This window comes from Suillus subalutaceus, assembly GCF_016647625.1.
Source record: "Suillus subalutaceus strain FC151 chromosome Unknown DFJ58scaffold_32, whole genome shotgun sequence".
Taxonomy (NCBI): domain Eukaryota; kingdom Fungi; phylum Basidiomycota; class Agaricomycetes; order Boletales; family Suillaceae; genus Suillus; species Suillus subalutaceus.
Genome location: NW_024540281.1, coordinates 27,114 through 53,007, shown reverse-complemented (window position 1 = coordinate 53,007; position 25,894 = coordinate 27,114). Strand labels below are relative to the sequence as shown.

The 25,894-nt window shown below is 49.8% G+C and overlaps 8 protein-coding genes across 8 annotated transcripts; 3 read left to right on the top strand and 5 right to left on the bottom strand.

Annotated features, from left to right (window-relative positions):
• Nucleotides 1–94: 94 nt before the first annotated feature.
• On the top strand, nt 95–1,803 carry DFJ58DRAFT_274037 (uncharacterized protein). The gene is made up of 8 exons (XM_041379605.1): nt 95–353; nt 402–428; nt 482–603; nt 667–702; nt 761–823; nt 906–1,040; nt 1,094–1,186; nt 1,245–1,803. The coding sequence occupies exons 1-8, from the start codon at nt 326–328 to the stop codon at nt 1,497–1,499; spliced, it is 759 nt and encodes a 252-aa protein (XP_041245664.1). The 5' UTR covers nt 95–325; the 3' UTR covers nt 1,500–1,803.
• Nucleotides 1,493–3,785, bottom strand: DFJ58DRAFT_778814 (AICARFT IMPCHase bienzyme). Its single transcript, XM_041389661.1, has 8 exons — nt 3,747–3,785; nt 3,570–3,696; nt 3,443–3,519; nt 2,908–3,384; nt 2,621–2,854; nt 2,387–2,562; nt 2,205–2,333; nt 1,493–2,157 (listed from the first exon to the last, which is right to left on the bottom strand). The coding sequence occupies exons 1-8, from the start codon at nt 3,760–3,762 to the stop codon at nt 1,606–1,608; spliced, it is 1,788 nt and encodes a 595-aa protein (XP_041245663.1). The 5' UTR covers nt 3,763–3,785; the 3' UTR covers nt 1,493–1,605.
• Nucleotides 3,786–9,417: 5,632 nt separating this feature from the next.
• On the bottom strand, nt 9,418–12,236 carry DFJ58DRAFT_273992 (Spt20 family-domain-containing protein). The gene is made up of 5 exons (XM_041379604.1): nt 12,041–12,236; nt 11,908–11,992; nt 11,665–11,858; nt 11,399–11,610; nt 9,418–11,349 (listed from the first exon to the last, which is right to left on the bottom strand). Exons 1-5 carry the CDS (start codon nt 12,182–12,184, stop codon nt 9,513–9,515), a joined length of 2,472 nt encoding a protein of 823 aa, XP_041245662.1. The 5' UTR covers nt 12,185–12,236; the 3' UTR covers nt 9,418–9,512.
• A 103-nt stretch (nt 12,237–12,339) lies between these two features.
• DFJ58DRAFT_778797 (uncharacterized protein) lies at nt 12,340–14,119 on the top strand. The gene is made up of 9 exons (XM_041389660.1): nt 12,340–12,375; nt 12,426–12,614; nt 12,659–12,769; nt 12,819–13,151; nt 13,204–13,352; nt 13,405–13,558; nt 13,610–13,804; nt 13,860–13,883; nt 13,915–14,119. The coding sequence occupies exons 1-9, from the start codon at nt 12,355–12,357 to the stop codon at nt 13,996–13,998; spliced, it is 1,260 nt and encodes a 419-aa protein (XP_041245661.1). The 5' UTR covers nt 12,340–12,354; the 3' UTR covers nt 13,999–14,119.
• A 3,702-nt stretch (nt 14,120–17,821) lies between these two features.
• DFJ58DRAFT_726032 (uncharacterized protein) lies at nt 17,822–19,115 on the bottom strand (the record flags this gene model as incomplete). The annotated part of the gene is made up of 5 exons (XM_041385315.1): nt 17,822–17,989; nt 18,038–18,084; nt 18,140–18,224; nt 18,284–18,499; nt 18,537–19,115. The coding sequence occupies 5 exons, from the start codon at nt 19,113–19,115 to the stop codon at nt 17,822–17,824; spliced, it is 1,095 nt and encodes a 364-aa protein (XP_041245660.1).
• A 711-nt stretch (nt 19,116–19,826) lies between these two features.
• On the bottom strand, nt 19,827–22,026 carry DFJ58DRAFT_681978 (uncharacterized protein). Its single transcript, XM_041383230.1, has 2 exons — nt 20,929–22,026; nt 19,827–20,866 (listed from the first exon to the last, which is right to left on the bottom strand). The coding sequence occupies exons 1-2, from the start codon at nt 21,764–21,766 to the stop codon at nt 20,076–20,078; spliced, it is 1,629 nt and encodes a 542-aa protein (XP_041245659.1). The 5' UTR covers nt 21,767–22,026; the 3' UTR covers nt 19,827–20,075.
• Nucleotides 22,027–22,268: 242 nt separating this feature from the next.
• Nucleotides 22,269–24,809, bottom strand: DFJ58DRAFT_778781 (P-loop containing nucleoside triphosphate hydrolase protein). The gene is made up of 4 exons (XM_041389659.1): nt 24,677–24,809; nt 24,526–24,616; nt 23,945–24,470; nt 22,269–23,895 (listed from the first exon to the last, which is right to left on the bottom strand). Exons 1-4 carry the CDS (start codon nt 24,723–24,725, stop codon nt 22,576–22,578), a joined length of 1,986 nt encoding a protein of 661 aa, XP_041245658.1. The 5' UTR covers nt 24,726–24,809; the 3' UTR covers nt 22,269–22,575.
• A 273-nt stretch (nt 24,810–25,082) lies between these two features.
• Nucleotides 25,083–25,841, top strand: DFJ58DRAFT_715601 (uncharacterized protein; the record flags this gene model as incomplete). Its single annotated transcript, XM_041384142.1, has 3 exons — nt 25,083–25,328; nt 25,378–25,698; nt 25,749–25,841. The coding sequence occupies 3 exons, from the start codon at nt 25,083–25,085 to the stop codon at nt 25,839–25,841; spliced, it is 660 nt and encodes a 219-aa protein (XP_041245657.1).
• Between the last annotated feature and the right edge of the window lie 53 nt (nt 25,842–25,894).

The following is a 25,894-nucleotide window of genomic DNA, read 5'->3' as shown; positions in this document are numbered from 1 at the left end:
GTCTCTGTGTATGGTACGATCAATCCAAAGCCAATATCCAATCTCAAATGCAAAACTAAGATCGTCGTATGACATGCCGCAGTTGTAGCCACGTCGTTAGCCATGCCAGCAATATCCGAGTCGGAGCGTATGTGCGCGTCATGCAGGTGAAATAGTGTTCATCTCGGGTGTCACTTTCCGATTCGATGACAAAGTTTGAATACTCACAATATATCACACTTCGTCATCAGTTGATTTTATCAACCTGGACAACTTTGCGATGAGCTGTATATATAACGGAGCATCCCTCTAATCACTCTCGACCCTCTTCTAACCATCCCCAAGTATGAGCTTCTGCAAGGATTGTATCCAAGGTGCGTTGTATACCATCCTCGTCTACATTGAGCACTCATAGTGAACAGGCGTACGTCACGAGGGTGAACCTTCAGGTAAGCACTTTTCCAACTTGCCATATCGCAGTGTTCATCAGTGGCTTCGCTAGGAACACTCGAGACCATCGACGGTGTCGCTTGCTACGTCGCCACCCCTACCGTCGATTATGCCAAGGACAAAGTCATCCTCCTCCTACCGGACGCCTTCGGTATCGAGCTCATCAATGCTCAGGTACCCCCCATCCTTGTGATATAATACCTCACATTTACTAAAAGAAACACACACCTACAACAGCTCCTGGCTGATGACTTTGCCAAAAACGGCTTCAAGGTTTGCACAAACCATAGTACGTATAAGTCCAGGATACGATATTGACGTTATGATACAGGTCGTCGCGATCGACTATTTAAACGGCGATTGTGTTCCCGCTGATAAGAGTCAGACCTTGAACGTCAGTTCATCATTGGCTGATGCCTTCATTAATAAGTATCCCGAGTTCCTGACCCATGTCTTCGTCCATTTTCACTTCCTAGGTTAAATCATTCGATTTCTACGGATGGCTTGCCGCCATAGCGCCGAGGTCACTCGCCCTCCACTCGACAAGGTCATCGCTGCGCTCAAAGAGGAAGGCGTTACCAAGTTTGGAGCCACGGGTTACTGCTTCGGCGGTACGTCCCCTCTATTCAGTCATTTCTTCCTCTTAACTTAATATGCACCGCAGGTCGTTACAACCTTTGACCTCGCATTCGACAACGTTATCCAATGCGCTGTCGTCTCCCACCCCTCGCTTTTGAATATCCCAGCCGACCTCGAGGTAACCCATATCATCCTCATAGTTGTATAGCGCTCTCTCGCTGAATTCGTTCTTCTAGACATACTTTTCCAAATCAGCAGCGCCTCTCCTGATTAACTCATGCGAGAACGATATAATGTTCTCTGCAGAAGTTCAGGCAAAGGCCGATGAGATTTTTGGCGATGGGAAGTTTGCTCCAGGATACAGGCGCGAATACTTTCCTGGATGCACGCATGGGTTTGCTGTCCGTGGTGATTTGAGCGACCCACTGGTCAAGGCTGGGAAAGAGGGATCATTCCTGGCTAGCGTAGAGTTCTTCCTGGCGCACCTGTGAGCTGCATGTTCAGGGTGTTGCAGGAGGTACAATTCAACCTCAAATACAATGATAATGATATACAAGCACTTTTACTGTTGTTATATTTTTACGGAAGCCCTCATCCTCAGTGGTGGAAGAGCCTGAGCGAGGTGTGTGCAAACACCATCTCATGCTCATCTGCGGCCTTGATACACTCCTCGTCCATCACACTTCCGCTAGGGGCAGCGAGGTACCTCACTCCGCTCTTCCTAGCCCGGTGTACATTATCCGCAAATGGGAAAAACGCGTCACTCGAACACGCAACCCCGTCTAACTTCACCGCCCACTCTTTCTTTTCCGACTCGCTGAGCGGTGCGGGCACCTCCTCGAATTGCCCCTCCCACTGGGCACGCTCGCCGCCCTCAAGTACCTCCCCGCTCACAAAGAGGTCGATCGCGTTCGCTTTCTCTGCGCGCTTAACGCCTTTTTTGAATGGGAGCGCGAGGACGCGCGGGTGGTGCCGTAACCACCAGTTGTCCGCTTTGGATCCTGCGAGCCGCGTGCAGTGGATGCGCGACTGCTGTCCGGCGCCCAGACCGATGATAGAGCCGTTCTTGGCGTACGAGACGCTGTTAGACTGCGTGTACTTAACCGCAAGGGTCGCGACGATGAGGTCTGTCAGCGCTTGCGTTGGGACCTATGGAACAGTTATGATTGTGTGTTACGGAGAGAATAAGGACGTACATCTTTGTTCTTGGTGACGAGGTTTTCGAACAGCTTGGCATCAATTTTGATGTCGTTTCGGCGCTGCTGGAGGCTGACGCCGTATACTTGACGCGTCTCGATGTCTGAGGGCTTGTATGACGGGTCCATCTTTTTGGTAGCGTTAGCAAACGCGGTAGAGCTGTGTAATCGAGCGAACGCACCTCCAGGACGCAGTACTTTCCCGCCTTTTTCTTTTTGAGAACTTCCAGTGCCTCGGGGCTGTAGCCTGGCGCAATGATGCCGTCGGATACTTCCCTGGAGATGATGCGTGCTGTGGCAAGGTCACATGGCGCAGAGAGTGCAATGAAGTCTCCAAATGACGACATGCGGTCGGCACCTAAAATAAAACAATATCTTTGGTTGCATACGGAGTCCAAGTTTATCGAATGACACACCTCGAGCGCGAGCGTATGCACAAGCTAGAGGCGTCAGGGGCTCTTTAAGATCTTCGACGCCGTACACGTGCTTCTCTGTTTCGTCAAGTTCTAAACCCACAGCTGCACCAGCAGGGGAGACGTGTTTGAAGGAAGCGGCAGCAGGGAGGTTCAAGGCCTCTTGAAGCTCTTTTACGAGCGCGTAAGAATTAAGGGCATCTAATAAATTGATGTAGCCTGGGGACCCGCTGAGGACTATACCATTCAAAGTCAACAAAACGTCTATAAGCTAAAATTAGAGATCGCACCTTTGAATGGCAATTCGCCCTCAGCCACGAAAGTCTGGGCTGGCTTTTGGTGGGGATTAGCGCCGTACCTAAGCACCATGCGCTGGACTGGTCCGCTCTCGGGCGTCGATGCATACTGCTCGCGGAAATACCCGCTAATCGCGTCATCATACTTCGCAGTCATCTCAAACGCCTTCAGTGCAAGCCTGTTGCGGAGCGTCTGTCCGACATTGCCCTGGCCCTGCTGGAACGCCTGCAAGAACGCGCGGTAGTCAGTAGGATCCGAGAGGACGGAAACACGCTCGTGGTTCTTGGCGGCCGCGCGAAGCAAGGTAACACCACCAATGTCGATCTCTTCGACAGCATCTGCGAGTGTGCAGGTCGGTTTTGAGATGGTTGATGCGAAAGGGTAGAGGTTGCAGACAACGATGGAGATGGGGGAGATGTTTTGAGCCTTGAGGTCTTGTTCGTCGGAAGGGATAGAGCGTGCAAGTATGCCTAGTTGTGCCACATTAGTCAAAAGTTGCACACTTTGTGTACAACGTAAATATCTTACCGCCATGAACGGCAGGATGAAGCGTCTTTACCCTACCTCCGAGGATCTCAGGTGCCTTGGTAATATCAAAAACATCCCTAGGACGCCCCAGATCAATGAAACAGGTGAAGAAGCACGCAGTACTCACTCGATTGGTATTCCAGCCTCCCTGATTTTCTTCGCGGTACCTCCCGAACCAAGGAGACGGATTCCAACACTGTGAAGTCCCTGTGCAAGATCAAGGAGATCAGTCTTGTCGTAGACTGACAACAGAGCTTTTGTGGGCTGTTAAATGACATCTATGTGAGTGTAAGTTTTATCATACCAATAGGTTGGGACATCGCGATGGTGGTATGAGACTAACTTTGATCCAGTCATCGATCATCGATTAAAAAATGAACTTTGTTGAATCTTATCTTATCTTTCGAACCGGCTCCCACGTAATTAGAGTCAGTTCCTTACGACGACTTTACGTCTACTAGGTGACCCTGGCAGTCTCACTATAACCGCGACGCCGACATTCCCCGCTCGCTTGCCCACTCTTTTCCACATGAGTCGCACAAACATGCTTCAACACTTCCACCAACGTCTCTGGTTACACTCCAAGTTTTCTCGCTCCCTGCTAACTCGTCAATGTCGCCTCAGTGATGCTTCCAATCAAGTGGTTTTCTGTCCCCAGCAGCCAGGCTATAACAACGTCTGCACTGATTCTGTAACTACGCCCACGTCGCATTGTCGCTACTTGCTGCAATAATACGACTCTCAGTAGTGCGAGAACTCCGCACGTAGTGTCAGTCCTACTCCAGGACAGTGTGGAGACAGTGACCGACATCTCGCAACTCCAAGTGACCCACTGTGGCACTGAGTCAATCAGCTTGGACCAGATCACTTCGTGTCATCGACAGGGCGGTTTCGTAAATCGTACAATCTCATTACGGACATGTCCGTGGGTACACGTTCTTTCGGAAACATCCATTTGGTACACGCCCACCAAATCTTTGATTCACGAGATTACAGGAATCACGTCGAATGTAGACGACGTCGCTGGGAATGTGTTAGTGGTCAAACACTAAGCACTTACGTAGGAGTCACAGTCTCCAAATATTGAATAATTGATCAATCAGTTAAAAAATCTATCGCTGGTGGTGTTTCATCTTGCACTCCAGAGTCGAGAATTGAAATCTTGAAGGCGCTTTTCTATCGAATAGGTTTACCAACACCGATTCCCTCTCGTCAAGGCCAGCGGAGAGGGGAAAACTATCAACATGCCATCTATAGCCATCGCAGATGATGCTGATGTCGACGATGAAATCACTGCTTGAAACGCACATGCTCATATAACATTGCCGACGACATTAGCCTCTAGCGATCGTTTTAGGCCTCGTTGATCTCGTAGCAAACGCTACAAAGGATAATGCGAAACGTGCTGCGTACAGGATGTATTTGGTTGCAGAATTGCCATGCATATTCACTGCTGTGCACATAATGTAGGGGTTACTGGTATATGACGGGCGTCTATGAAGAGAGGCAGTGCACATGATGGAAGAAGCAAATGAGATCCATGCCGCAGCAGCGTGATAGGAAGCCAGCAATAACCCTAGATAAGCACTGGATGGGTTATGGGCAGAAATCCAACACTACTCAACACACAAGATCCACAACTTCCTGGCCAACGTACGCTCCTCGTCAACTTCAAATCCTACTGACTACCTATTTCTCTGTCTAGACCAGCGCAAACATGTTAGGGGTCCTTGATGTCACACAAAATGTCTGCCTTAATGTGAGAAGTCAACTAGGGCCAGCACGGACGATGCGAGGACACAAGAACTCAATGTTGGCATTTGCGTTCTTCAAAGATTGTCGACGGGTCATCACTGCTGCAAAAGACGGTGTCCCGCGAATTTGGGATCTGCAGAATGGGGCATTGCTAGGAGGGCCATTCGGGTCCCAGGGACACCAAACAAACGGTGTGTTTTCGGTCGCCATATCGCCAGATGAGAGGCGAATTGCCAGCGGAGGATATGAGACTGTCATCATCTGGGACGTCGAAAGCAATCGGATGGTATTCAGTCGGCTGGTGAATCACATAAACTGGGTGTATTCGGTGTGCTTCTCCCCCGATGGCAAGAGACTCGCCGGTGGGTCCAGCAATAAAACAGCTATTGTATGGGATGTGGAGACTGGCACCGTCCTCGCAACACTCAATGATCATTCTTATTCGGTGTACAACTTGGCATTCAGCCCAGATGGGCTAAAATTAGCCTGCGGATCGTTGGATGCCATCCGGGTGTGGTGCACCGATAACACCGAGCTTCTTCTCCAGATCAATACTCGAATTCAAAGCATCACGTGGTCACCTGATGGCCAACAACTTGTCTCTGTCTCATCGGACAACAAAAAAGTCAAATTCTGGAACTCGTTGAATGGAGACCAGATTGGCGAACTTCGCGCTGGTTACACTCGCCCCATTGACTCGATCATCATATCGTCTGATGGGTCTTTCATTACCACCTCGGACGACAAGATCGTGCAGCTATGGACTCGGACCACAAAGGGACAGCCACCCGAACCTACCACAGGGGTTGAATCTGTCGCAATTTCTTCCAAAGCAGAATTGCCTGTCAGTGGAGATGACCCAGGAAAGGTTTGGCTCCAGTCTATCAAAGACATACTCGAGCAAGGCAAGGAAGAAAGGATAACGGAGGGTAAAGAAGCGCAGCGACGGCAATTCCTTTTTCGCAGTGACACACAGGTATGCTCTAATCCATTACTGTTTCACCTCTATCACGGAGCATGACCTTGCTTCATGCAGATCTTTGTTATGAACACGACGGTCCGCAATGCATTCGTTGCTGGAGACCTGCATACTGTTGTGGACCTACTGACCCAAGAGATCAACGCGGATGCCAACAATCACAACTCCTATGCCAATCGCTCAATTGTGAGGGCGCGAAACCTCGAGTGGGACAATGCGCTTCAAGACGCAATCAAGGTAAAACGCTCTGCCTATCATGACACTAGTGACGTTGACTCTGCTTGGTGACAGTCCATTGCAGTTCAGCCCTCGTTATCAGGCTACATTTCCAAGAGTATTGCCCTCTGTGGCAAACAGCAACTTTGGGATGCCATGGAAGCTTTTGATCTCGCTTTCGTAATTTCGAATCGCGATCCAGTAGTAATTGATCTTTTACTATTGATCAAGGTACTCTCGACACTGTTTTTGATCATCGGTTTGTCACGCTAAGACTCTTTTTTTCATTTTCACAGGCTATCTCGCTTTTCAACGCGAACCACCACGATGAGGCAATGCGGCGAGTTCAAGACCTCGCTCAGCACTCAGATGCACTTCCTTGCAGCAGCATCAACGTGAGCTTTGTGGCAGACCTACGAGTTTCTCACTCTTGAACACACTGACAGTTGTATCTACGCGTGGAGCTTGCAAAGATTGCTTTCGAAGACGAGCGGTACAGCGAAGCTGTTGTTGGACTTAACGATGGTATTCCCAGCATAACAGACTTATTGTCTAGCAAAACACTTGTTGACCCTGGATTGGAGATATTCACGATGGTGCGTCGCTACGAAGCCACAGCGCTGACTTCTACTGGCTAATAATGTAATGAACAGCTCTTCGGCTGGGACTTTTGACTCCCTATGGCAAACTGCGAATAAATTACGGTGCAACGCGTTCCTTCGCGCAGATCAGGTGGCCGAAGCCGTCGAATCTTATCAATATATGATGAGCATGATTGACGAAGTTGCAGAGGACAGCTACCTTGAATGGACCACTTGTGAGTACTTTAAAGAGTCTTATTCGAACTTGAACAAGGACTTACTCTGTGGTCGTCGTTTAGCTTTCAAAAAAAACTGCACTGCGCGCTGTGTCTCGAAGGGAGACGAGACCGTGGCTGCGAGCAATTATGAGACAGCCGTTGAATTGTATTCATTAGGTATCAAGCTTGACTCCTCATGCGAGTCCCTTTTTGTGCGCCGCAGTAAGGCAAATTCAGAACGAAATCTCTATGCCGAGGCCCTCCATGACGCAGAAAAGGTGCAGATGATATCCATAATTTGTAATTATGCTGATGCTATTGATGCGCAGGCCATTGAACTCAACCCTTCGTCGTATCTTGGGTACGAACTGAAGCATGCAGCACTTTACAACGTTCGACGCTATGATGAAGCAATCGAGGCCTTTAACATCATGCTCTCCAAGTTAGATGATGCACCCGACCCGCAGATACGAAGTAAACCCCATACTATTTATGCGTCAACGTGAATATGATTAACCCTTTTTCCAGAGCTGCGCCAGAAGTATGTCAGTCCATCTGAAGTAGACAACACTACTCGACAATTCATCCAAGCTCGGCTAGGAAATGCCCCACTTCGTCTACTCGACACATCCACTGGTCATTTATGCAATCGAGAGGCACAAATCAATGCCTTCATGAAAAGCACAGAGTACAAAGAGATTTTATCATCCTCGATGATGCATGTACCCCTTCAGACGGGGCCCATCGAAGAAGTGGTCGCGAAGTACTTCACTTGGGTCATGTTGTCGCATAGGTGGGAAAGCAATGAGCCGCTGCTGCACGACATTCAGGACAAGGCCATATACGATTTGGATCCAGTCGGAACCATGGTGAAGTTGCAGACATTCTGTAAAACTGCCCGTGATATGGGTCATCGCTGGGCGTGGAGCGACACGTGCTGTATCGACCAGAATAATCATGTTGAGGTTCAACGATCGGTCAACTCCATGTTTGTCTGGTATCGCCACTCAGCTCTTACCATCATCTACTTGTCAGATGTTCCGCCTTCGTCGAAGTCTGGCGCACTCGCAAACAGCACTTGGAACACACGGGGATGGACCATTCAGGAGTTCCTCGCTCCCAACGTCGTTCTATTCTACCAAGCAGATTGGACACCATATCTCGATGATCGTTCCCCCAACCACAAGGAGTCGGTCGCTATTATGCAGGAGTTGGAGGAGGCGACGGGCATAGATGCAGAAGCCCTCGTCGCCTTCCGTCCAGGTATGTCAGGTGCACGAGAGAAACTGCGCTGGGCATCGACACGTGTTACGACGTTGCAAGAAGACATCGCATACTCATTGTTTGGCATCTTCGGCATCCATCTACCTGTAATCTACGGCGAGACAAAACAAAACGCTCTCGGCCGGCTCTTGCAAGAGATCGTCGCTCAGTCGGGAGACATCACTACCCTGAACTGGGTCGGAAGATCATCCGAATTTAATAGCTGTCTGCCAGCCGACATTACATCGTACAAAAGCCCACCATACACCCCACCATCTCCATCCGAAGATCAGATGCAGACATCAATCTCGTCGTTGCGAGATGTCATCCTTGTGAGGCTTGCTTCGACACTATATGCCCGGCTCGACAACCTGAACACACCTCGTTTCGCGAACCGCAGGCTACATCTGCCTTGCATCGCATTTCCTGTCACAGCGGTCAGACGGAGGCGTAGTCAAGACGGGGAGTCATACGAAGTCAAGGCAGACGGTCTTCAAGACATGTTAATCACCACAGAAGATAAGCTGGTTCAGTTCTCGCGGGCAAGGTCTACTCGACAGCCATTCTTGCTCGTCCGTCCGTGGAGTCGGTATGACCTTGAACTGTCTGACCTTTCAGACGAGGTGCAGAATGCGGACGATGATTGGTCGGAGCCTGAGTCTCCATCAAACACATTGCTCAGCGGATCTCATGGAGAAGATGAACCGGTTGATTTGGAGTTTCACTCGCGAGCGTTGAGGTTGATCGTTCGCCTTGGACAGCGTTTTGGCGCGCTTTTGTTAGCACAGCAGCGTGGTGGGGTGTATAAAAGAATTGCGTCAGGATTACAATATCATCGCGCAAGTCAGGGACGTGGCTTCTATTCATGACATGATGGACGTCAGGACACTAGAGATATTGTAGTTGCAAGGATTTCACGCGGTTTCATTCATAATCTTGACGGCGTCTATGTCTCCTAATAACTTTCATGAGGCACGCGCGATCGTATACATGACATTGATTAAATTCCAGATCCAGATGATCACTGATAAAAATTGTATCATAGACATAGAATAAGCCTACTGTAGTCCGTCTTCTATAATCACACAGCACAAACAATCCCCACAAAACCGTAGTAGCACATCATTAGAAACACGAATAATAATACAAAAGTGCCATACTACCGTCCTGTTCCCTGTGTAGGCTTTACAGCTGCCATCTGCTGCATTTGCATCTGCATCATTTGCATCTGTAGTTGCTGCTGCTGCATCCCCACCGCTGCCTGCCCATTCACCTGGGCCTGATTTGGCATTCCCCGTCCAGCACTCCACTGAGGATAGTTCGGCTGCAGTCGTCCAGGCATGGGATAGCTCATGTGATACGGATACATCTGGTACTGTGGTATCATTATTGGGTGCTGTTGCTGGTCCTGCCCAGCCGGCCTGTACTGCATTGGTGCAAAGTTGTACTGCTGCTGCGCCATGCCCGGGTGTTGTGCAGGTTGTGTAGGTTGAGGTGGGAGCGGGTTGGAATTGGGCATGGGCGACCCTCTGGCCTGGCTTTGGAGCATGGGAGAGCCTCTGGCTTGGCTCTGGAGCATCGGGCTGTTTCGAGCTGTAGGATGTCCGGGCAAGGGGCTTCGCGATTGTGAATTCTGCGGTGTCATACGCTCGGCTTGCACGTGGGCTTGTGGCTGGGTTTGAGCCTGAACCTGCACCTGTGCGTGGTGAGCTTGAGCCTGAGCTTGTGCGTGGTGAGCCTGAGCCTGAGCCTGAGCTTGAGCTTGAGCTTGAGCCTGAGCCTGAGCTTGAGCTTGAGCCTGTGCTTGAGCCTGTGCTTGAGCTTGAGCCTGAGCCTGAGCTTGAGCTTGAGCTTGAGCTTGAGCTTGAGCTTGAGCTTGAGCTTGAGCCTGAGCCTGAGCTTGAGCCTGAGCTTGAGCCTGAGCCTGAGCTTGAGCCTGTGCTTGAGCCTGCACCTGTGCGTGGTGGGCCTGATGAGTTTGGGTCTGATGAGCTTGGGCCTGGGCCTGATGAGCTTGTGCGTGATGAGCTTGAGCCTGCGCTTGAGCGTGAGCCTGCGCCTGCGCCTGCACCTGAGGCCTGAGCCTGCGCCTGAGCCTGAATCAATCGAGATTGTTGCATCTGAAGCTGATATATCCCTTGAGCTTGAGCATGCTGCTGCATCAGATGTTGTCCAGGAGCCAGCTGCGCTGCGCCAGCTTGTTGCCCGGCTTGTGCAGGAGAAGGCGTCGGCTGAGATGGATAAGCCACTTGGGGCGTAGCAGCTTTAGGTTGAGAATGAGAACTTTGCGGCGAAGCAATTGGTAAGAATTGATGGACGACGGTTGGAGGGCGTTGTATTTGGGGGAGTTGTGAGCCAGCTGCGAGAGGTGAGGATTGTGGTGCTTGCGATGATCGAGGGCGTGGTGATTGCGTGAACGCAGGTGACTGTACAGACGGGAGCGGCGAAGGCGCGCTTATACGGGGTGAGGGGGAGGTAGCGTGCCGCGGCTGTGATTGAAGCTGGTTCACAGCGAGATGTTGGACAGGGGTGGCGGAAGAGCGTGACAGCTCGGGAGTAATTTGGAAAGTCTGCGTCACATCGGCTTTCTTCTTTGTTGGCTTGGGTTTCTGGTCAGCAACTGGCTGGGGAGCTGGTGTTGACGCCGGTACGGGAGCAGCTGGGACGGGAGTAGGTTGTGGTTGAGCAGCCTGGGGTTGCGGCGTAGGCGTAGGAGCTGGTATTTGACCATGTGCTTGATTCTGACCTTGGGAATCTGCTTGAGCCTGAGCCTCAGTTTGAGCTTGAGCCTGGGCGGCAGCTTGTGCCAGTTGGGCTTTGAGATAAGGCTGTGTTTCTAACCCAACCGCCATGCGAACTTCCTTAACACGACGAATTGCGTCCAATATCCGATAACTAAGTGAAGGTGAGCAGGAAGAGGTTACTTTGGGACAATACGAAATACCTTGGAGCGTGAGACCGATTTTGTCTCTGGTTCATGAACTGCATGATCTTGGCCCGACGAGTCTTGTCAGACTCATCTTCCTCGGGTGTAATAGCGGCTGCTTTGCGTTTCAAGGAAATGGGTATACTTGGAGTAGAAACTCTGAGGGTATGATTTGCAATACGGGTTAGATGTGGGTCTGGGTCGAGACATAGGGGAGGTGATGTTTGCAGCTACAACAACAAAGAAGATAAGATACAGCAGAAAAGGTCGCGAATATAACATACCAGTATCTGTGCTTCAAGTTCAAGTACTTCTGTATCTGTGAACTTATTGCCTGAACGCTGGTTCATGAGACATAGATTCGCCCAGAGTGTCTCGTCATTCGGGTGCAGAGCAACACGGCTCCGTTCAGGGTTCTCGAGAGGTGGGTCCTTTACTTTCTTTGGGCGGTAGTCTAATAGCTCTACAATCATGCAACCTAACGAAATCATGAAGTGAGGACCTTGTACGGACGACCGACCACTCACCATCATAGAATGGCACGCGTGCGGAGTCAAAAAGCTCAAGGTAGTCGACCGGTATTCGGTGCGCTCGGACGTCATCAAGGATTGACTATTGACAGGTTAACATAGTTCCTGCATCTTAAATTCAGCAACGCACCGCGATAGGATTATTGTACAGGAATTTGGATCCGTTGTTGAGCGTCCAGTAGTCGGGATAGAGATGGACTGAGAAAGATGGTGCAGCGTCTTCATACGAGTCTAGTAATTGTTCCGCCGAGCGCGTAATGTTGTAACAAGACATTGCAGATGACCTACGCGCTCGCTAATGGCTTCAATGCCACCGTGACCGTCACAGTCTCTGATGACTTAGTATAAGCAGTCCAACTTCTGTTCAAGGTCATTTACGTAATCGTCCACAATCTGTTAAGCACTCGTGGGAATTATGATAATGGATGTTGTACTTATCATACAATGGAGGCACAACTCAAGGAGGTTCGTGTCTTTATAGACAACTAAATCAAAAAGTGTTAACATGCTTAAAGCTCATCCCATTCTTAAGGGATAAAAATCCACAGGTCCGACAAATAGCCCTGTCAAATCTGCTCGGGCAAACACCAGAAGGATCTCCGCACAGAAACATTTTTTACCATGGCCTCGGAGGAGCAGGCTTGCAGAAACCTAAGGAAACGGATATTATCCGTGATCTCAAGCTTTTATGCCGGGATCAACTCGTATGTATACTCATTCAATTGTGATCAAGCGATGATGGTCACAGGCCGTCGCACATGATGCTTTCCGTGCATTAGTCAATCTTTCCGATTCAGCACTGCTAGTGCCATTTTTGTCGGAACCAGCTTTTCTCACTTTCTTGGTATCGTACATCTTGGTTTGTGCTCTATATTACGTTTGTCTCGCAGCGCCTTACAGTTTCGTAGAACGCAGATTCCATACTTGCAGATCTGGCATCCATGTTGCTTTCCAATTTAACCGCTTCATCTTCACCATGCGCAGCCCTTTTAGCCTTAAAGGTTCCCATACTAAAAATATCATCTTCATCAAGTCCTCTTTTCCCAACCCTGTCCCGCTCTGGAACCTGTTCTGCGCCAGTACCTTATCCATCAGGAGAGCCGCAGGATATCCTCGCTTTACCGCTCCTTATCGATGCATTCGTAGAAGGTGTATCAATAGATCCTTCCGGAGATAGAGCTCCCCGAAAGCGGAAAGGAGAGCTGCACTTCCTCGCCAGTGTCTTTGCCAATATCAGCACAGTTAGTTTGTCTAGAATCAATTACATCTTGTCACTAAAGTCGCAACAACTAGTCTCCAGCTGGCCGCACGTTCTTCGTCACTTCACGACCGACGGATCCTTTGGATCCCAATAGTACCAACGAGTATCCTCTCGCCAAAATAGTCGCGTTCACGGAACATCAAGACACAATACGACGTGGTGGTGTTGCCTCGACATTGAAGTAGGACATTTTCCTGCTTTGACATTGAGTATATCCAATGTCTCGATCACAGGAACTGCGCTTTTTCTTCACAAGTTCACCGAGCAATACTATCTCCCGACACCGAAGCTGTTGCCGTTCCTCCATCCACATTGTCTGCTCCGGGTGTCGATGCATTGCCTTACATTTTACTACCGCTAGCAGGCCCAGAGGAACTTGATCTAGAAGTACGATCGTGGTGGTAGACAGCCTAAGCCTGCTGATGTTGTACCTTCCAGGACCAAGAAAAATTGCCATCTGCACTTCAGTTCCTTCCATCCACGAAAAAGCGGGATCCGGATCCTGCCTTGCGTTTCACGCATGTTGAAACACTACTGCTTCTATGTACCACGCGATGGGGCCGAGACTATCTCAGGGATCATGGGGTGTATGAGATTATTAGAGGAGCACACATGGAGGAGACTGTCGACAAGGTCTGTTTCTACTCACAACTCGTCCTTTGAACCGAGTTTCTCACAGACCATTCAGGTATCTGAGCACATCGAGCGCCTCGTCCAGCTTTTGAAAGGCGATGAAGGCGTAGAAAACAGCCGATGACTTCGATGTGGTGCGTGTTGGAGGTCAAGAAGATGACGACGACGAAGATAACAGAATCGAAGAAGTATAAGTAGTCGTGAAAAAAATAATTCTCTGATTGAGATTTTGTCACCATTAGATATTACGTGCGCGAGCTTTAGGTGGGATTACTCTTTTCTGACATGTGGCTGAGAAGTATGTACTCACTGAACGAGACTGTACGCTGTCTCCTCTTGATTGCTCGGACAGCTTCCGAATCTGGTCAGTTGGAGGTCGGAAGAACCATAATTTGGGAACTGGGTGCTCATATGGCTCGGTGATGAGACTGTTGGACTTGTCCACCGCGATCGGCGATGAACAAATAACTTTGATTGCCAATGAAGTGGATTTGACATTCGTGCATGGTTCGGATCCACGGTTATCTTACCAACGGAGCCCTATGGAGCCCAACGGCAGGCCGCTGGCGTCTCTCCAGCGCATAACCAAAGAAGCCCGTTGTCCAGCCATACCAACTTCTGGGTCTTTTCATTTTCGGTACATTCTTTGCGATGACGCAAAGACTCGTCGAGGAGACGTGTGCTTTTTTACTAGGGGTAAGGGAAATGATGCCCAAAGACGCTGAGCATGGTTCGTGTCACAGATATATACGCAAATTGTCATGCATTGATCTCTAGACCTTAGTTACGAACGCTAGTCGGGATATCGCCTTCCGCAAGCCGATGTTGAGGTTTGACACACCCTCCTTTTAAACCCCGGTATGCATCCTTGTTGACGCCCTGCTTCGACTAGACTAAAGTCTATGACAGTCAGAACATCTCGCAATTATGCAAGGTCCTTTTGCCTGGAACGCATTCATGACAAAGGATGCGGTATGTAAATCATGTATTCTCCTGAACTTGCCCTTCAGCCAACTGCAGGAATCTTTGTATCAGCTGGGAGACGAGCACATCGATATCGTACGTATGGCGCCAGACCCTCGCTCACGCAAGGGTCACGGCCCTGGTTGTGTAACACGGAAATTTTCTTCCCGTAAGTTTTACATATTCATATTCAGTCGCTTTGATTATTCAAACATTCCATATCTTTTCTCAATGAAAGTGGCGGCTAAGTACGTACAAATGATTTTCAATTTGCAGACGACGCTCAGGCTTACTTCAAGTTGTCAAGAATATATTGAATCATTGCGAGTCATACTTCTCTTACTTACACACGATTTCCCTACACATACTCACACAGGATGCAAAGGCATGCTCTACCATCCAGAGAACGCCAAACTGTAATTCGCATTGGCTCCTCAGGGTCACTTCTCATAATATGATCGAAGTCAGCAATCATCCCCGGTAATATCTTGCTCGTGGGTTGTGATCTCACATCACCTCGACGGATGCTAATCGCCTCGACCTTATAGCCAACCGATTTGTGGCTGCATATACGGATCGACGACTGCTTGTTTTAGTCAATCTCGTTGATGCCGTCGGGTAACTTTCTCGCCGTCTAACCGTCCCCGATCAGATCCTTCGACAGGATCCGGAAGAGGTTTGAAATCAGGAACCACATGATAACTCCACGAGGCGGTGCCGAGGGTATCGGAACTCTGGGAGCTACTCCGCAGGGAGCCCTGGAGCTGCGCACGCGTAGGACCCCAAAAGTTGAAGAGGATGAATTATTAATAGACTCCCTCCTACTCCTTCACCTAGCTTTAATGGCACCAATACTGTATCTGAAAGGTACTGCTCCCTGAGGCGGGGAAAGTATTTGAAGAGGTCCCTGGATTTGAACAGAGGGAGATCATGGGCTGTCCTCGACTGGATTCGAAGGCTGGCACTCGTATCAAATATTCCATCAATATTTGTTCTAGTCATTCACCAAACAAACTCCGCCACCGGACTCAGAGATGCGACAGGGTGCCGTCCCCTTCCGAATACATTGAGTGTATGCACTGTGCTCCCAGCAAGCTGGTATGGAACACGCTCTTTGATCAAGTTTCATATATTGTTCTGTTACTAAACCCTCAGTTGTATTATTCCGGTCTGTCGTTGGTCCCCTTCACCACTGTCCTCCTTCTGCGATGCGGGTTTGCGGCTCCCCGCATTTTGGATCTGAGGGACGTCAGATGCATCCCAGAAAAGGGTATCGATCATCAATGATTACCACGCAAGAATTGGATATAGTTCTACGTAGCCCTTGTGTTGACACCCAATGGAAGACATCCTCGGACAACTCGACTGATCCGTCGCCGTCCTCAGGGGACTCGACGAACTTCGCGACGCCCTGCTCCATGGCACGTTCTCTGAGGCATCCAAACACGTCCCACGATATGATGCCTGTTATCGAGGCATGACACCATAGTCCAACAATACAACTTGCTGCGTATACCTCTTAGACGACACAGACTCATGGGGCGTAACTCCACCGTCTAATGCTGCGGATCTGACACCCTAGCCAGACCAATGGACGGTACCATCACGGTACGGGAATAATGAAACACCGAGGAGTAGCATGCTGATCGCAGTTACTTACTGTCACCGTGCCGCATCTCGCTTTACCCCTGTTAATGCGGCTGTTTACGTCTAATGCTTAAAATTATCTCTAGATCGCGTGCAGTATCCATCACGGTAGCCTTTTGTGTTTTGATAATTATATCTACTGGCCGCCAATCTTTTCCGCCGCAGCCCCCCTGGATGTTTAACATATTCATGACATCAAATTGCCAGCACAACCTTCTGCCACCAGGGCGGCAGCGAATCCATCGAGCCCCAGGTTACCGTATAGACTGAGGTCATAGTGATGGTATGTCTCGACGGCGAATAGCAGAGCGAAGCATCCTTACTGACATGAGAGAAAACAGTCCGCGTATCTAAAAAAACTTTTGGCGCAACCCTGCAATTATTCTACTAGTATATCTTGCAAGCAGTGTTATCGCTTGCGAAGGTCGTCTTCATATAAGGACTTCTTGGCTAACAAGGTAATCTTGACCCAGCGCGTCAGTCAGGTGACGTCAAATGAATATCGGCTTCACCGTACTATCATAGGCCACGTTTTGTTCATTTATGCACGAGACACTCATGACAAATAATTCTTCTGTTCCCCACTAAGTACCACTGACGGCATAAGCTTGTTAGAAAAAAAACAGTATAATTTACTATATCGGCCTGCGCCAAGACGGATCAGATAATGACACATGAAATATTGAAAGGTAAGACAAGACTTGAAGAATGCCTCAATATTTGTCTGCGAACGTGATGTCACTGAATAAAAATAAGTTAAACAAGCCTGAGATATTCTCGATGTCTTACACTGTGTGATGAGCCGCAACAGCCTTGAAATTTTGAAAGGTCAGTCAATTGATTACTTGCGAACTGAAAGTCTGCGAAAGTCGTAACTCTGCCAAGTCGTTCCCACTGTCTGGGAGGTAAGGGTGCCAATAAGTGACAATGGAGCGCTACTGGTGAAGTTCTTTTAATCACCACTGGTATTCCAATGAAGGTCAGGCCTAGCTAATTAAATATCTGAGACGCATAATTCGCAGTCAAGCGAGGGAGCGAAGCGACAGACAAGTGAACTTCAGACGGCAAGGGAGAGGCACCGATAGGTACACAACGTGGACCAAAAACTGTGACGAGTCGAAAGATAGATTCAGTTAGTTCCTTCGCTTCGACCGATTAACCTAACTAAACGCCGTGATGCGAATTACTAAGAGGTACGCTGAGAAATGAGATTGACGAATCTATAACCTTATCATCATAACAGCACTGTAAAGTGGAGCCATACCAACCCTGACGTGTACGGAAGGGGCCCCTCGAACGCGGGAAAAACTATTGTAATGTCATTGAAAGGTCCAGCCATCGATGAAAATAGGAAAGGAAGACAGGTGAGAAGCAGGCCGGATAGATTAGAGTATCACGGGTCCAACTTCACCCTCTCCGTATATGATCACCCAAGTCGCGATCTTGTGACCCATAAGAATCGTCATCGTCACTTCCGCCACTGGATGCAATCACAGAATCCTCCATGGCGTTGTGAGATCCTGGGTCCTTGCTATTGCCCCCGCGGGACCGTTCCCCTCGTGCTCGCTTTTTCAGCTGAAACAAAACATGATAAGAAGAATCAGAGGGTTTATGCTGACGTACAAGTTTAGCATACACGAGGCCACATGCGTTGCACAAGGTTCGAGGGCCTAAACCATAATATAAGCTCGAAGCATGTGGCGTACAAAACGAGCCCGCGCTAACCTAGGGGACCACGCCTCCACTCAGGGGTCGAGGTTGCGTTGCAACCAAGGCAAGTCTGCCCTTCTTGAGCATGTTCCTCGGCCTTCTGAGTACAGAAAAGGAAGCATCAACATTTTAGCATATTCCCCATGACAGACGGTTCACCTGCCGCTTTATGGCCGGAGTATCCTTGTCACTGCCGCCAGTAGACGGCCTCGTGTCAGGGGTTGATTGCGCAACTGCTGATTGCAACATTTGTCTTCCGTAGTTCGCGGACTGGATCATGCGTTCCATGGTTTCAGGCGGTGGGAGCCGCGCAGGAACCCCCGCGGACGCCAGGGATTTGGTACCCTCGAGTATCATACCATAGGACTCTGTCATCTGTTTACAAGTCAGATAGTGACCGCAAAGGGATGACTGTCGGGCGTGCCTTCCCAAAATCTAGGCTAGGATTGATAATTGGACTTGGAACCAGGACTGGTGACTCCTTGTCCCGCCTCTTGCTCTTTTGAACGGGCGATGTATGAGCTGACACAGGGGCGGGGGGATAGCGTTCATCTGGGCGGCGATTCTCAAGTGGTGGATTGGATGGACCAGCGGCATACGATCGTGCCTCTGCATGGGTGGTCTGAGAGACTGACTCCGGGCGGGCTGCATTTGGGGCGTACGTCACGTCTGCCGTGATGGATGTAGGTTGGAAGGTTCCAAATTGAGGGGACCAGCTTTCAGGCTGCCATTGAGGCTGCGACTGAGGAAGAGTATATGATGGAGCGGGTGCATAGGACGCTTGTTGCGTATATGAAGACGATGCCGCAAAAGTTGTCTGGTGGTGTTGCGAATGAAACTGAGTGATGGGGGAGCGTATCGGCCGCGGAGGGGCCTGGGGCGGTGGTGCCGACACGTAAGCTTGCGTAGTAGGATATGTTTGATACTCATAAGAGGTTGTCGATCCTCCTTGCGGATTAGAATAAATATATCGTTGATGTTCTGCAGACATTCCAAAAGCTGTTGAAAGGGAGGAGGAATCGCCGATGTTTTTAAAGCTGGGCACTGGCAGAAGAGAATGCGAAAGAGGAAATTCTTCGACGCTGTTGCGATTAGAGTGCGTGTCAGGAGCCTCGAGGCTATATCCCCGAAATGAAAGATAGATCGTCAGAAGTCAATCAATAACAAGTTGGAGCGAATGAATGCAGTGGGGGGAGCGAAATCGCGGTACCGCACCAAATAAACAGTAAGGAGCGACAGGGAGATGTCATTTAGGACACACAGTCGGACAATGATCATCGCGCGAAGCGATACATGGCTGTCCGCATCCGTTGCTCACTCACGGATAGGTCGAAATGGCCTCACAAGTTTTGATCAGAAACGCACGTTTCGCCTGAGGTTTGTGGACAAAGCTTGTTCGTCAAGATGTGATGGATCTAGTTTACGTGAACAAACGTGATGATCAATCTCGCGAAAAAGTGCCGCGGCCGTGCTAACCTGTATTAACACTGAGTACTGAGTATTGACCAGTGACCTTTGTCAGGAATCTACTAGTCCCAGGACGACTCAGCGCGACAGAAGATGGACAAGTGCTAGGCAGACAGTGGAAGTACGAGAAAAAGTTGCATTTGAAACATACTCTCAGCTTCATGCTTTAAACGGTGACGCTTACACCGATCGGCGAGACTTCCATCAGGACGCCTTGCTGCACGCGGTTACCCCGTGGAAGCCGTCTTGTCACCGGCCCAAATCACAGTCATGCATATGGTTCTCTCCAGGTAATCCAAATATTGAAATTGCCTCAAATGTCCATATATTTGCCAACGCGACTGCCAATAAATTCCAAATGTCCGTCCATTAGATAAAGATGCGGCTTGTGATAACATGTCAGTAGGTAATGCGATGCCTTCCACAACTAGAGATGGCGTATGCAAAATGAGATGGAAAGAGCGGAAGTGGATCAGTAAATACGTTATCCAGTTTGTATGAAATCCTGCCCTCTAGACCTGCCTATATCCGGGCCTTCTTTCCAATCAGACTCCCTCACGATGACGGGGGACTGTGCAGGAGATGGCTCATAATCGTTGTCGTAATCATCTTCTTCATCAGATGGCGCTAAATTTGCAGGTGTCTTGGAAGCGTTCAGTCCGCCTGCGGCACGCTCTTGTGCACGTCTCCTTCTACGAAGAATATGTTTTCGGTTCTTCACCGCTTGACGGTACTCTGACCCTTCTCCATAGAAAAGGGAATACTCGCAACGTGGGCAAATCCATTCATCTGCAGGATTGACTATTTGCGCAGTGGGAGTAACCGTGTTTGCCTTCTTGCGTCTGCGAGGCGGTATTTGTGCCGAGAGGAAGCGAAGTGGAAGTGGCCCAAGCATGTTCTGAGCATTGGCATTCGCCTGGACCACATTAGCCTGCCCAGATGAAGGAAGCCTGGAAGGAACGTAATTTTTGCGGTGATGAGGATTTGATGCGATAGCAATTGCATTTCGCTTTTTCTTTTTGCTTCCCTTGCCTTTTCCCCCTGGCATTTCTAGAAACTCCGCTGACTGATCCCCACTTTCAGCTGCACCCTTAAGTGCCCGCTGCTGCGTTTTCTCTCCCCGCTTTGACTTAGTCCCTTTGCTTGCCGTAAGTGCCGCTTGTTTAGTATCGGCAGCTCCTTTGGCTACTTTAGCCGCTTGACGTGCGAGTTCATTTTCGAACCGATTTCTGAGTGCTAGCACCTCCTGTTTCGTTGCAACGAGGCGATCAGACGCTTAAATGAAACAAGGTCTGATCAGGTTCTGACATCACTTTGATAACTGGACTGCGACTCACTTGCACTAGAAAACGTGAACACGAATTGAGTGGTTGGAAATGAAGGCTTCTTCTGAAGGGGCATTGAGGCTGTACTTGCACGAGCCTTTGCTGCGCGAGCAAGACGCGGACCAGGTCGACGCGAGAGCCGTAATTTGGGCGGATTAGAGCCAGATCTGATCATCGAACCCGCAAAGGGCAAATGCGTTGATAATGCTTGATCAAGGGCAAGTGTATCGCCAAGAGAAAGGGCTCCCAAGACGGCTGCAAGCTGGCGCTTTCGATGCTTGAGCAGCTCCTTGTGCTGGAGACCTGCCAGCGTTGATGCGGTGATCTTCCCCTTCCTGGGGGTTGGGGTCACCGATGGTGGCAGGGCAGAAAGGTCAAGGCCATGGTTAGCCCGACCATGCAATAGAGCCAAGCTGTCCAAAATCTCATCCTCTGCACCCAACTGTGGCTCCGCTTCCCGCCCTTGCGCCGCGCCCGACATGTTAGCTGGCACTTTCCTCTTCTTCGTATTCCCAGGCTGTTGGAAATGATCGGTATAGTCACCCTCACTCTGGTCCTCTTCCGACTTTCCCATTTTCCCGAGCTGGTACGCCGCGTTCAGATCAAGGGTGTCCCCGTTGCGGGTGCCACCGAACACAGAAGCGTAGTAAGACTGCAGAGAGGAGTCAGCATGAGCAATGAGTTCGTCTGCGAGAGATTCTGCGCCGAGAATGTCGGCCATGGGATGGACGAGGTCGTCTGCTGCTGGAATGGGCGCGTCTGAGGTGCGTCTACGTTTAGGTAACGGTTTAAGCCTCCTCAACGGCTGAAATTCCGGCTCATCGGATGCGGGCGACGATCCTCGATACATTTTGTGGCAGAATTTCAATAAAAGAAGATAATCGGAAAAAGTTGCCAAACTGTAGCGTCTAAAGCAAAAAGAGTGAAGGAAGGAACGTCTGAAATACGTACGGCTTCCGGCGCTGGCCCTTATGCTGACGTGGAGACCAACCAGTTTGCTAGCTACAAGTCGGTGGCTACGACAGCCGATACATTTTCGCACCCTCCAGAGTCTCACCAGAGCTTCAGAGTAAAACAGCCTGCAATGGGAAGGCGTCTAGGAATTGATAGAATAAGACAGGAAAGACTACGGTACAGGATATGCGATGCTCTAACAGTAAAAATTGTCTCGTGAGGATATCAAATAATGTCCGACCGCGCGTCGCAATGCCAATAAATGAGTGGATATCGCGAAACGACGACTGACAAATGATGTATGCTGCTCATGTCTACGGCCTGCCGTTTAACGTCTATCTATAATGCGGAGAGAGGGGGTGGCGCTTGGGGGAGAGAATTAAGAGTAGACATACCGCACCGAGACAATAGAAACACAGACGACGAATGTAAGATAGGCCGTATAGTCTTCATGATGAGCAGAAGCAACGAGACAAACCAGGTTGGAAGAGCAGCGCAAGGAGTCCGTGCGTGAGAGGAAAAGAGAGCGAAACACACAGCGAGATGGATGTTTGAGTGCATAGGGCGAAGAGTTTGTTACCATGGACATTTTCATGAATGCGAAATCGAGGCGAATCGAGGAAATCCGAGAGAAGCTGCAGGCCGAGAAGAATTCGATACGATTGAGTAGGAGGTGAGTGGATTTAGGATATGGCGACAGTATATTTACCACCAGCCGGATCCACCACCGCTTGCTCCATTGTTGTTATAACCTCCACCAGAACCATAACCTCCGCCGCCGCCGCCATATGAAGGGGCATTGCCGTAGCTCATGTTGCCACGTCCGAAGCCCCCACCATAGTTGCTGGCGCCACCATAGCCAGACTGTCTGAAATCGCGGTTGCCACCACGACCACGACCTCCAGCACTGCCACTACTACTGCCACCTCCGCGGCCACGACCGCCACGGAAACTTGATCCAAAGGTGGACTCCTGTACCACACTTTCCAACCACCCAGGAATCTCCTGGTTAGCCTCGCGAAGAAGTTCGAGAAGATCGCGGACAATGTTCTTGTTCCCACGGTTGAAGAATGCAGTCGAAACACCGGTGTTTCCGGCACGACCAGTACGACCAATACGGTGGACGTAGTCATCAATGTCCGAAGGTAGGTCGTAGTTGATCACATGGGTGACGTTAGGAATATCAAGACCACGGGCTGCGACAGCAGTAGCTACTAAAATTGGAGTACGTCCGGTGCGGAAGGTCTGCAAAGCCATCTCACGCTCACGCTGGGAGCGATCGCCATGGATAGACGTAGCAGGGAGGCGGTTTGACATGAGGAAATCAGACAACATGTCGGCCATGCGCTTGGTCTCTACGAAGACGAGGGTCAACCCGCCAGGAGGATCAGACGCGAGGAGATCAAGCAAAACAGAACGCTTGTCATTGTCCTCGACGTACTCGATCTTTTGGGTGATGTTCTCAGAGGTTGAACCAACACGGCCGACAGAAAGGAATATGTAGTCCTTCAGGAAGTCTCGTGCGAGCATTTGGATATCACGTGGGAATGTGGCACTAAACATAAGCGTCTGGCGATCCTCTACGCCAGGCATGTCCTCGCCTTGGACAATCCTGCGAATCTGAGGCTCGAAACCCATGTCAAGCATGCGATCAGCCTCATCAAGGACAAGGTAGCGAATGTTTGCTAAACTGATCCGACCACGCTCAATGAGGTCAACGAGCCGTCCGGGAGTAGCACTGAGAAGATCACAGCCACGCTCGATCAAACGCAGTTGTTGATTAATGTCGGCACCACCATACACCACTGCTGGGCGAACCCACGAGCGGTATGCAAATTTGCGCGCTTCTTCGTGAATTTGACTGACAAGCTCGCGGGTGGGAGCAAGAATAAGGGCAGTAGGGTAGGCTTTACGTGAGCGTGAGTACCCCATTGATGGGGTCTCAGGTGGTGGGGCACGAGGTCCAGAAGCGAAAGAGGCGGAGAAAATAGGAAAGAGGAAGCCTCCTGTCTTTCCGGAACCAGTCTAGAGCACAACGTTAGCGTCTACAAATGACCCAAAGAAAAGCACACACCTGAGCACAAGCCATTAAATCTCTGTTAGCAGCAACGATGGGAATGGAGTACTTTTGAACGGGAGTCGGAGTAGTGTAACGAGCGAATGCAATGTTCTCCAAGAGAACAGGGTCTAGTGGGGGGTTCGTGAAAGCTATAACGGGGTCTGGGACTCCAGCGCCTGTAGCCTCGACAGGAATATCATCATACTTCTCAAAGTTGATGCCAGTGTGTTGCTTGGATGGATCAGTCGGATCTCCGAAAAGCTCCTTCTCCATGCGCGGATTGCGAGGGCCGACGACATGAAGACCATTGCGCCAGGCACCAAATCCGGAAGAATCACGCTGTTGGCTATCTCCACGGGGTTCTCTGGCAGTCCATCCGTTGCTAGATGGGCGACCTGCCCAATCACTTGCACTGCTACCTCCGCGGGTGGGACTGCCGAATCCAACGCTGAAGGTATCTTTACTACCTTTGTCGGGAGGACCACCTCGAAGAGGTTCGAATCCACGGCGAGGAGAAGCTTGGGGCTCGTTCCAGCCGGTCCTAGTTACGAGCGCTTGATTATCACAAGATGTGAAATTAGAAGGAAATGACGTACCCGTTTGGTTGTGGCGGAGGTGTAGCGCGCTGCGCATTTCTCATATGAGGGGGAACGTATGCAGATTTCGTTCCATTTATGCCGAGAGAAGCTGAAGTAAGGATATTAGTATGGTGAGAAGGGTACAAAGATAATATGAGTGAACGCGTACCAAACTGAGTCTCTAGACTTGCGTTGCCGTTTACAATTCCATTGGTCATATTAAGTCGAAATGTCAATGAACCTGACTGTTCTTTTTTCTGTCGTTGATGTTCTAGAGAAGGACCGATGTTGGTGGATGAAGAAAGAAAGCTGAACAACCACAATTTTGATAAAAAATTCCGGACCTTCCAGATGCTGACTAATAAAACACCATGAATGGGCAATCGTTCTCACGCACTGCCACTTACCTTTTTGGTCAAGTCAACGTAGCTCTATAGATTGTTACTTACGCCGAGCACAAAACTAAGATGTCTCAACAAGTCCAGCAAGCTCCAGCAGGTCAACACTCGCATGCTCACCCACACCCCCCGCAGCCTGCTCAACAGGTTATGCCTGCTCCACAGCCAGACCCAGTCATGCAGGCTCGCATCGATGCCGATTTTAAGCCTGTAGACATAGCAGTAGGGGGTCCAAGTACTGCATTCGCCTTCTGCAACACGCACAAGCTAGAAAAGTGCAAGCAGTGCAACGTAGACTTTATTGCTCTCAATCGTGTTTCGAAAATTCTTGTCACGAATCCTACCTTGCGCTGTCCACCTCCTCCAACCGTTGTGCAGCAGAAACTATCGCAGGCGGTGACAAATATGAAGGATGAGGGCAATGTATGTCTTCTGACTTTATTTCTCCATATTCAGTTAATGTTTTTCACAGAACCTATACAAACTCAACAAGACCAGAGAAGCGCTCTCAAAATACAATATGGCAGCGAGCATAGCCGTGCAGAGACCAGCTTGGGAAGGTGCCGCAATACTACGAGAAGAGCTCTCGACGGTCGTATCCAACCGCTCAGCAGCTCTTCTTGAGCTTGGTGACTACCTCGGTGCGCTCGTTGACGCTGAGACCGTCATTTCAGTCCGGAGACAATGGCCGAAAGGTCATTTCAGGAAAGCAAAAGCACTCGTTGCGCTGGGCCACATAGAAGAGGCTAAAGATGCTATCTCTCTTGGCCTTCAATTTGAGCCTAATAACACTGTAAGCCACTCCCATGCCCAGGTTGACACGTGTCTCACATCTTGCCTCAGGAGCTCAGCGGGTATATGCTTGAGTTGGACAAGCAGTTGGCATCGCGTAATCAGCCAAATACGAAGGAAAAGACTGTGTCTGTCACCTCGTAGTATACATACAGATTGTCCATATACCCGTGGATCGTTATTACCCGTACATGAAA

What these genes read in the sequence shown, in the direction of transcription:
- DFJ58DRAFT_274037 (XM_041379605.1), top strand. Translation starts at nt 326, where the DNA reads ATGAGCTTCTGCAAGGATTGTATCCAAG. An exon ending in CTGCAAGGATTGTATCCAAG is followed by an intron (nt 354 to 401) that starts GTGCGTTGTATA and finishes CATAGTGAACAG; the next exon opens with GCGTACGTCACGAGGGTGAA. An exon ending in CACGGGTTACTGCTTCGGCG is followed by an intron (nt 1,041 to 1,093) that starts GTACGTCCCCTC and finishes TATGCACCGCAG; the next exon opens with GTCGTTACAACCTTTGACCT.
- DFJ58DRAFT_778814 (XM_041389661.1), bottom strand. An exon ending in GAGGCTGGAATACCAATCGA is followed by an intron (nt 3,520 to 3,569) that starts GTGAGTACTGCG and finishes GGGGCGTCCTAG; the next exon opens with GGATGTTTTTGATATTACCA. An exon ending in GAAAGTACTGCGTCCTGGAG is followed by an intron (nt 2,334 to 2,386) that starts GTGCGTTCGCTC and finishes GCTACCAAAAAG; the next exon opens with ATGGACCCGTCATACAAGCC.
- DFJ58DRAFT_273992 (XM_041379604.1), bottom strand. Translation starts at nt 12,184, where the DNA reads ATGTCTTGTTACAACATTACGCGCTCGGCGGAACAATTACTAGACTCG. An exon ending in ACGCGTGCCATTCTATGATG is followed by an intron (nt 11,859 to 11,907) that starts GTGAGTGGTCGG and finishes TGATTTCGTTAG; the next exon opens with GTTGCATGATTGTAGAGCTA. An exon ending in AATCGGTCTCACGCTCCAAG is followed by an intron (nt 11,350 to 11,398) that starts GTATTTCGTATT and finishes ACCTTCACTTAG; the next exon opens with TTATCGGATATTGGACGCAA.
- DFJ58DRAFT_778797 (XM_041389660.1), top strand. Translation starts at nt 12,355, where the DNA reads ATGGAGGCACAACTCAAGGAG. An exon ending in TCTTGGTATCGTACATCTTG is followed by an intron (nt 12,770 to 12,818) that starts GTTTGTGCTCTA and finishes ACAGTTTCGTAG; the next exon opens with AACGCAGATTCCATACTTGC. An exon ending in CAGAGGAACTTGATCTAGAA is followed by an intron (nt 13,559 to 13,609) that starts GTACGATCGTGG and finishes TGTACCTTCCAG; the next exon opens with GACCAAGAAAAATTGCCATC.
- DFJ58DRAFT_681978 (XM_041383230.1), bottom strand. Translation starts at nt 21,766, where the DNA reads ATGTATCGAGGATCGTCGCCCGCATCCGATGAGCCGGAATTTCAGCCG. An exon ending in GTTCACGTTTTCTAGTGCAA is followed by an intron (nt 20,867 to 20,928) that starts GTGAGTCGCAGT and finishes GTTTCATTTAAG; the next exon opens with CGTCTGATCGCCTCGTTGCA.
- DFJ58DRAFT_778781 (XM_041389659.1), bottom strand. Translation starts at nt 24,725, where the DNA reads ATGACCAATGGAATTGTAAACGGCAACGCAAGTCTAGAGACTCAGTTT. An exon ending in CCTCCGCCACAACCAAACGG is followed by an intron (nt 24,471 to 24,525) that starts GTACGTCATTTC and finishes GCTCGTAACTAG; the next exon opens with GACCGGCTGGAACGAGCCCC. An exon ending in ATTTAATGGCTTGTGCTCAG is followed by an intron (nt 23,896 to 23,944) that starts GTGTGTGCTTTT and finishes GTTGTGCTCTAG; the next exon opens with ACTGGTTCCGGAAAGACAGG.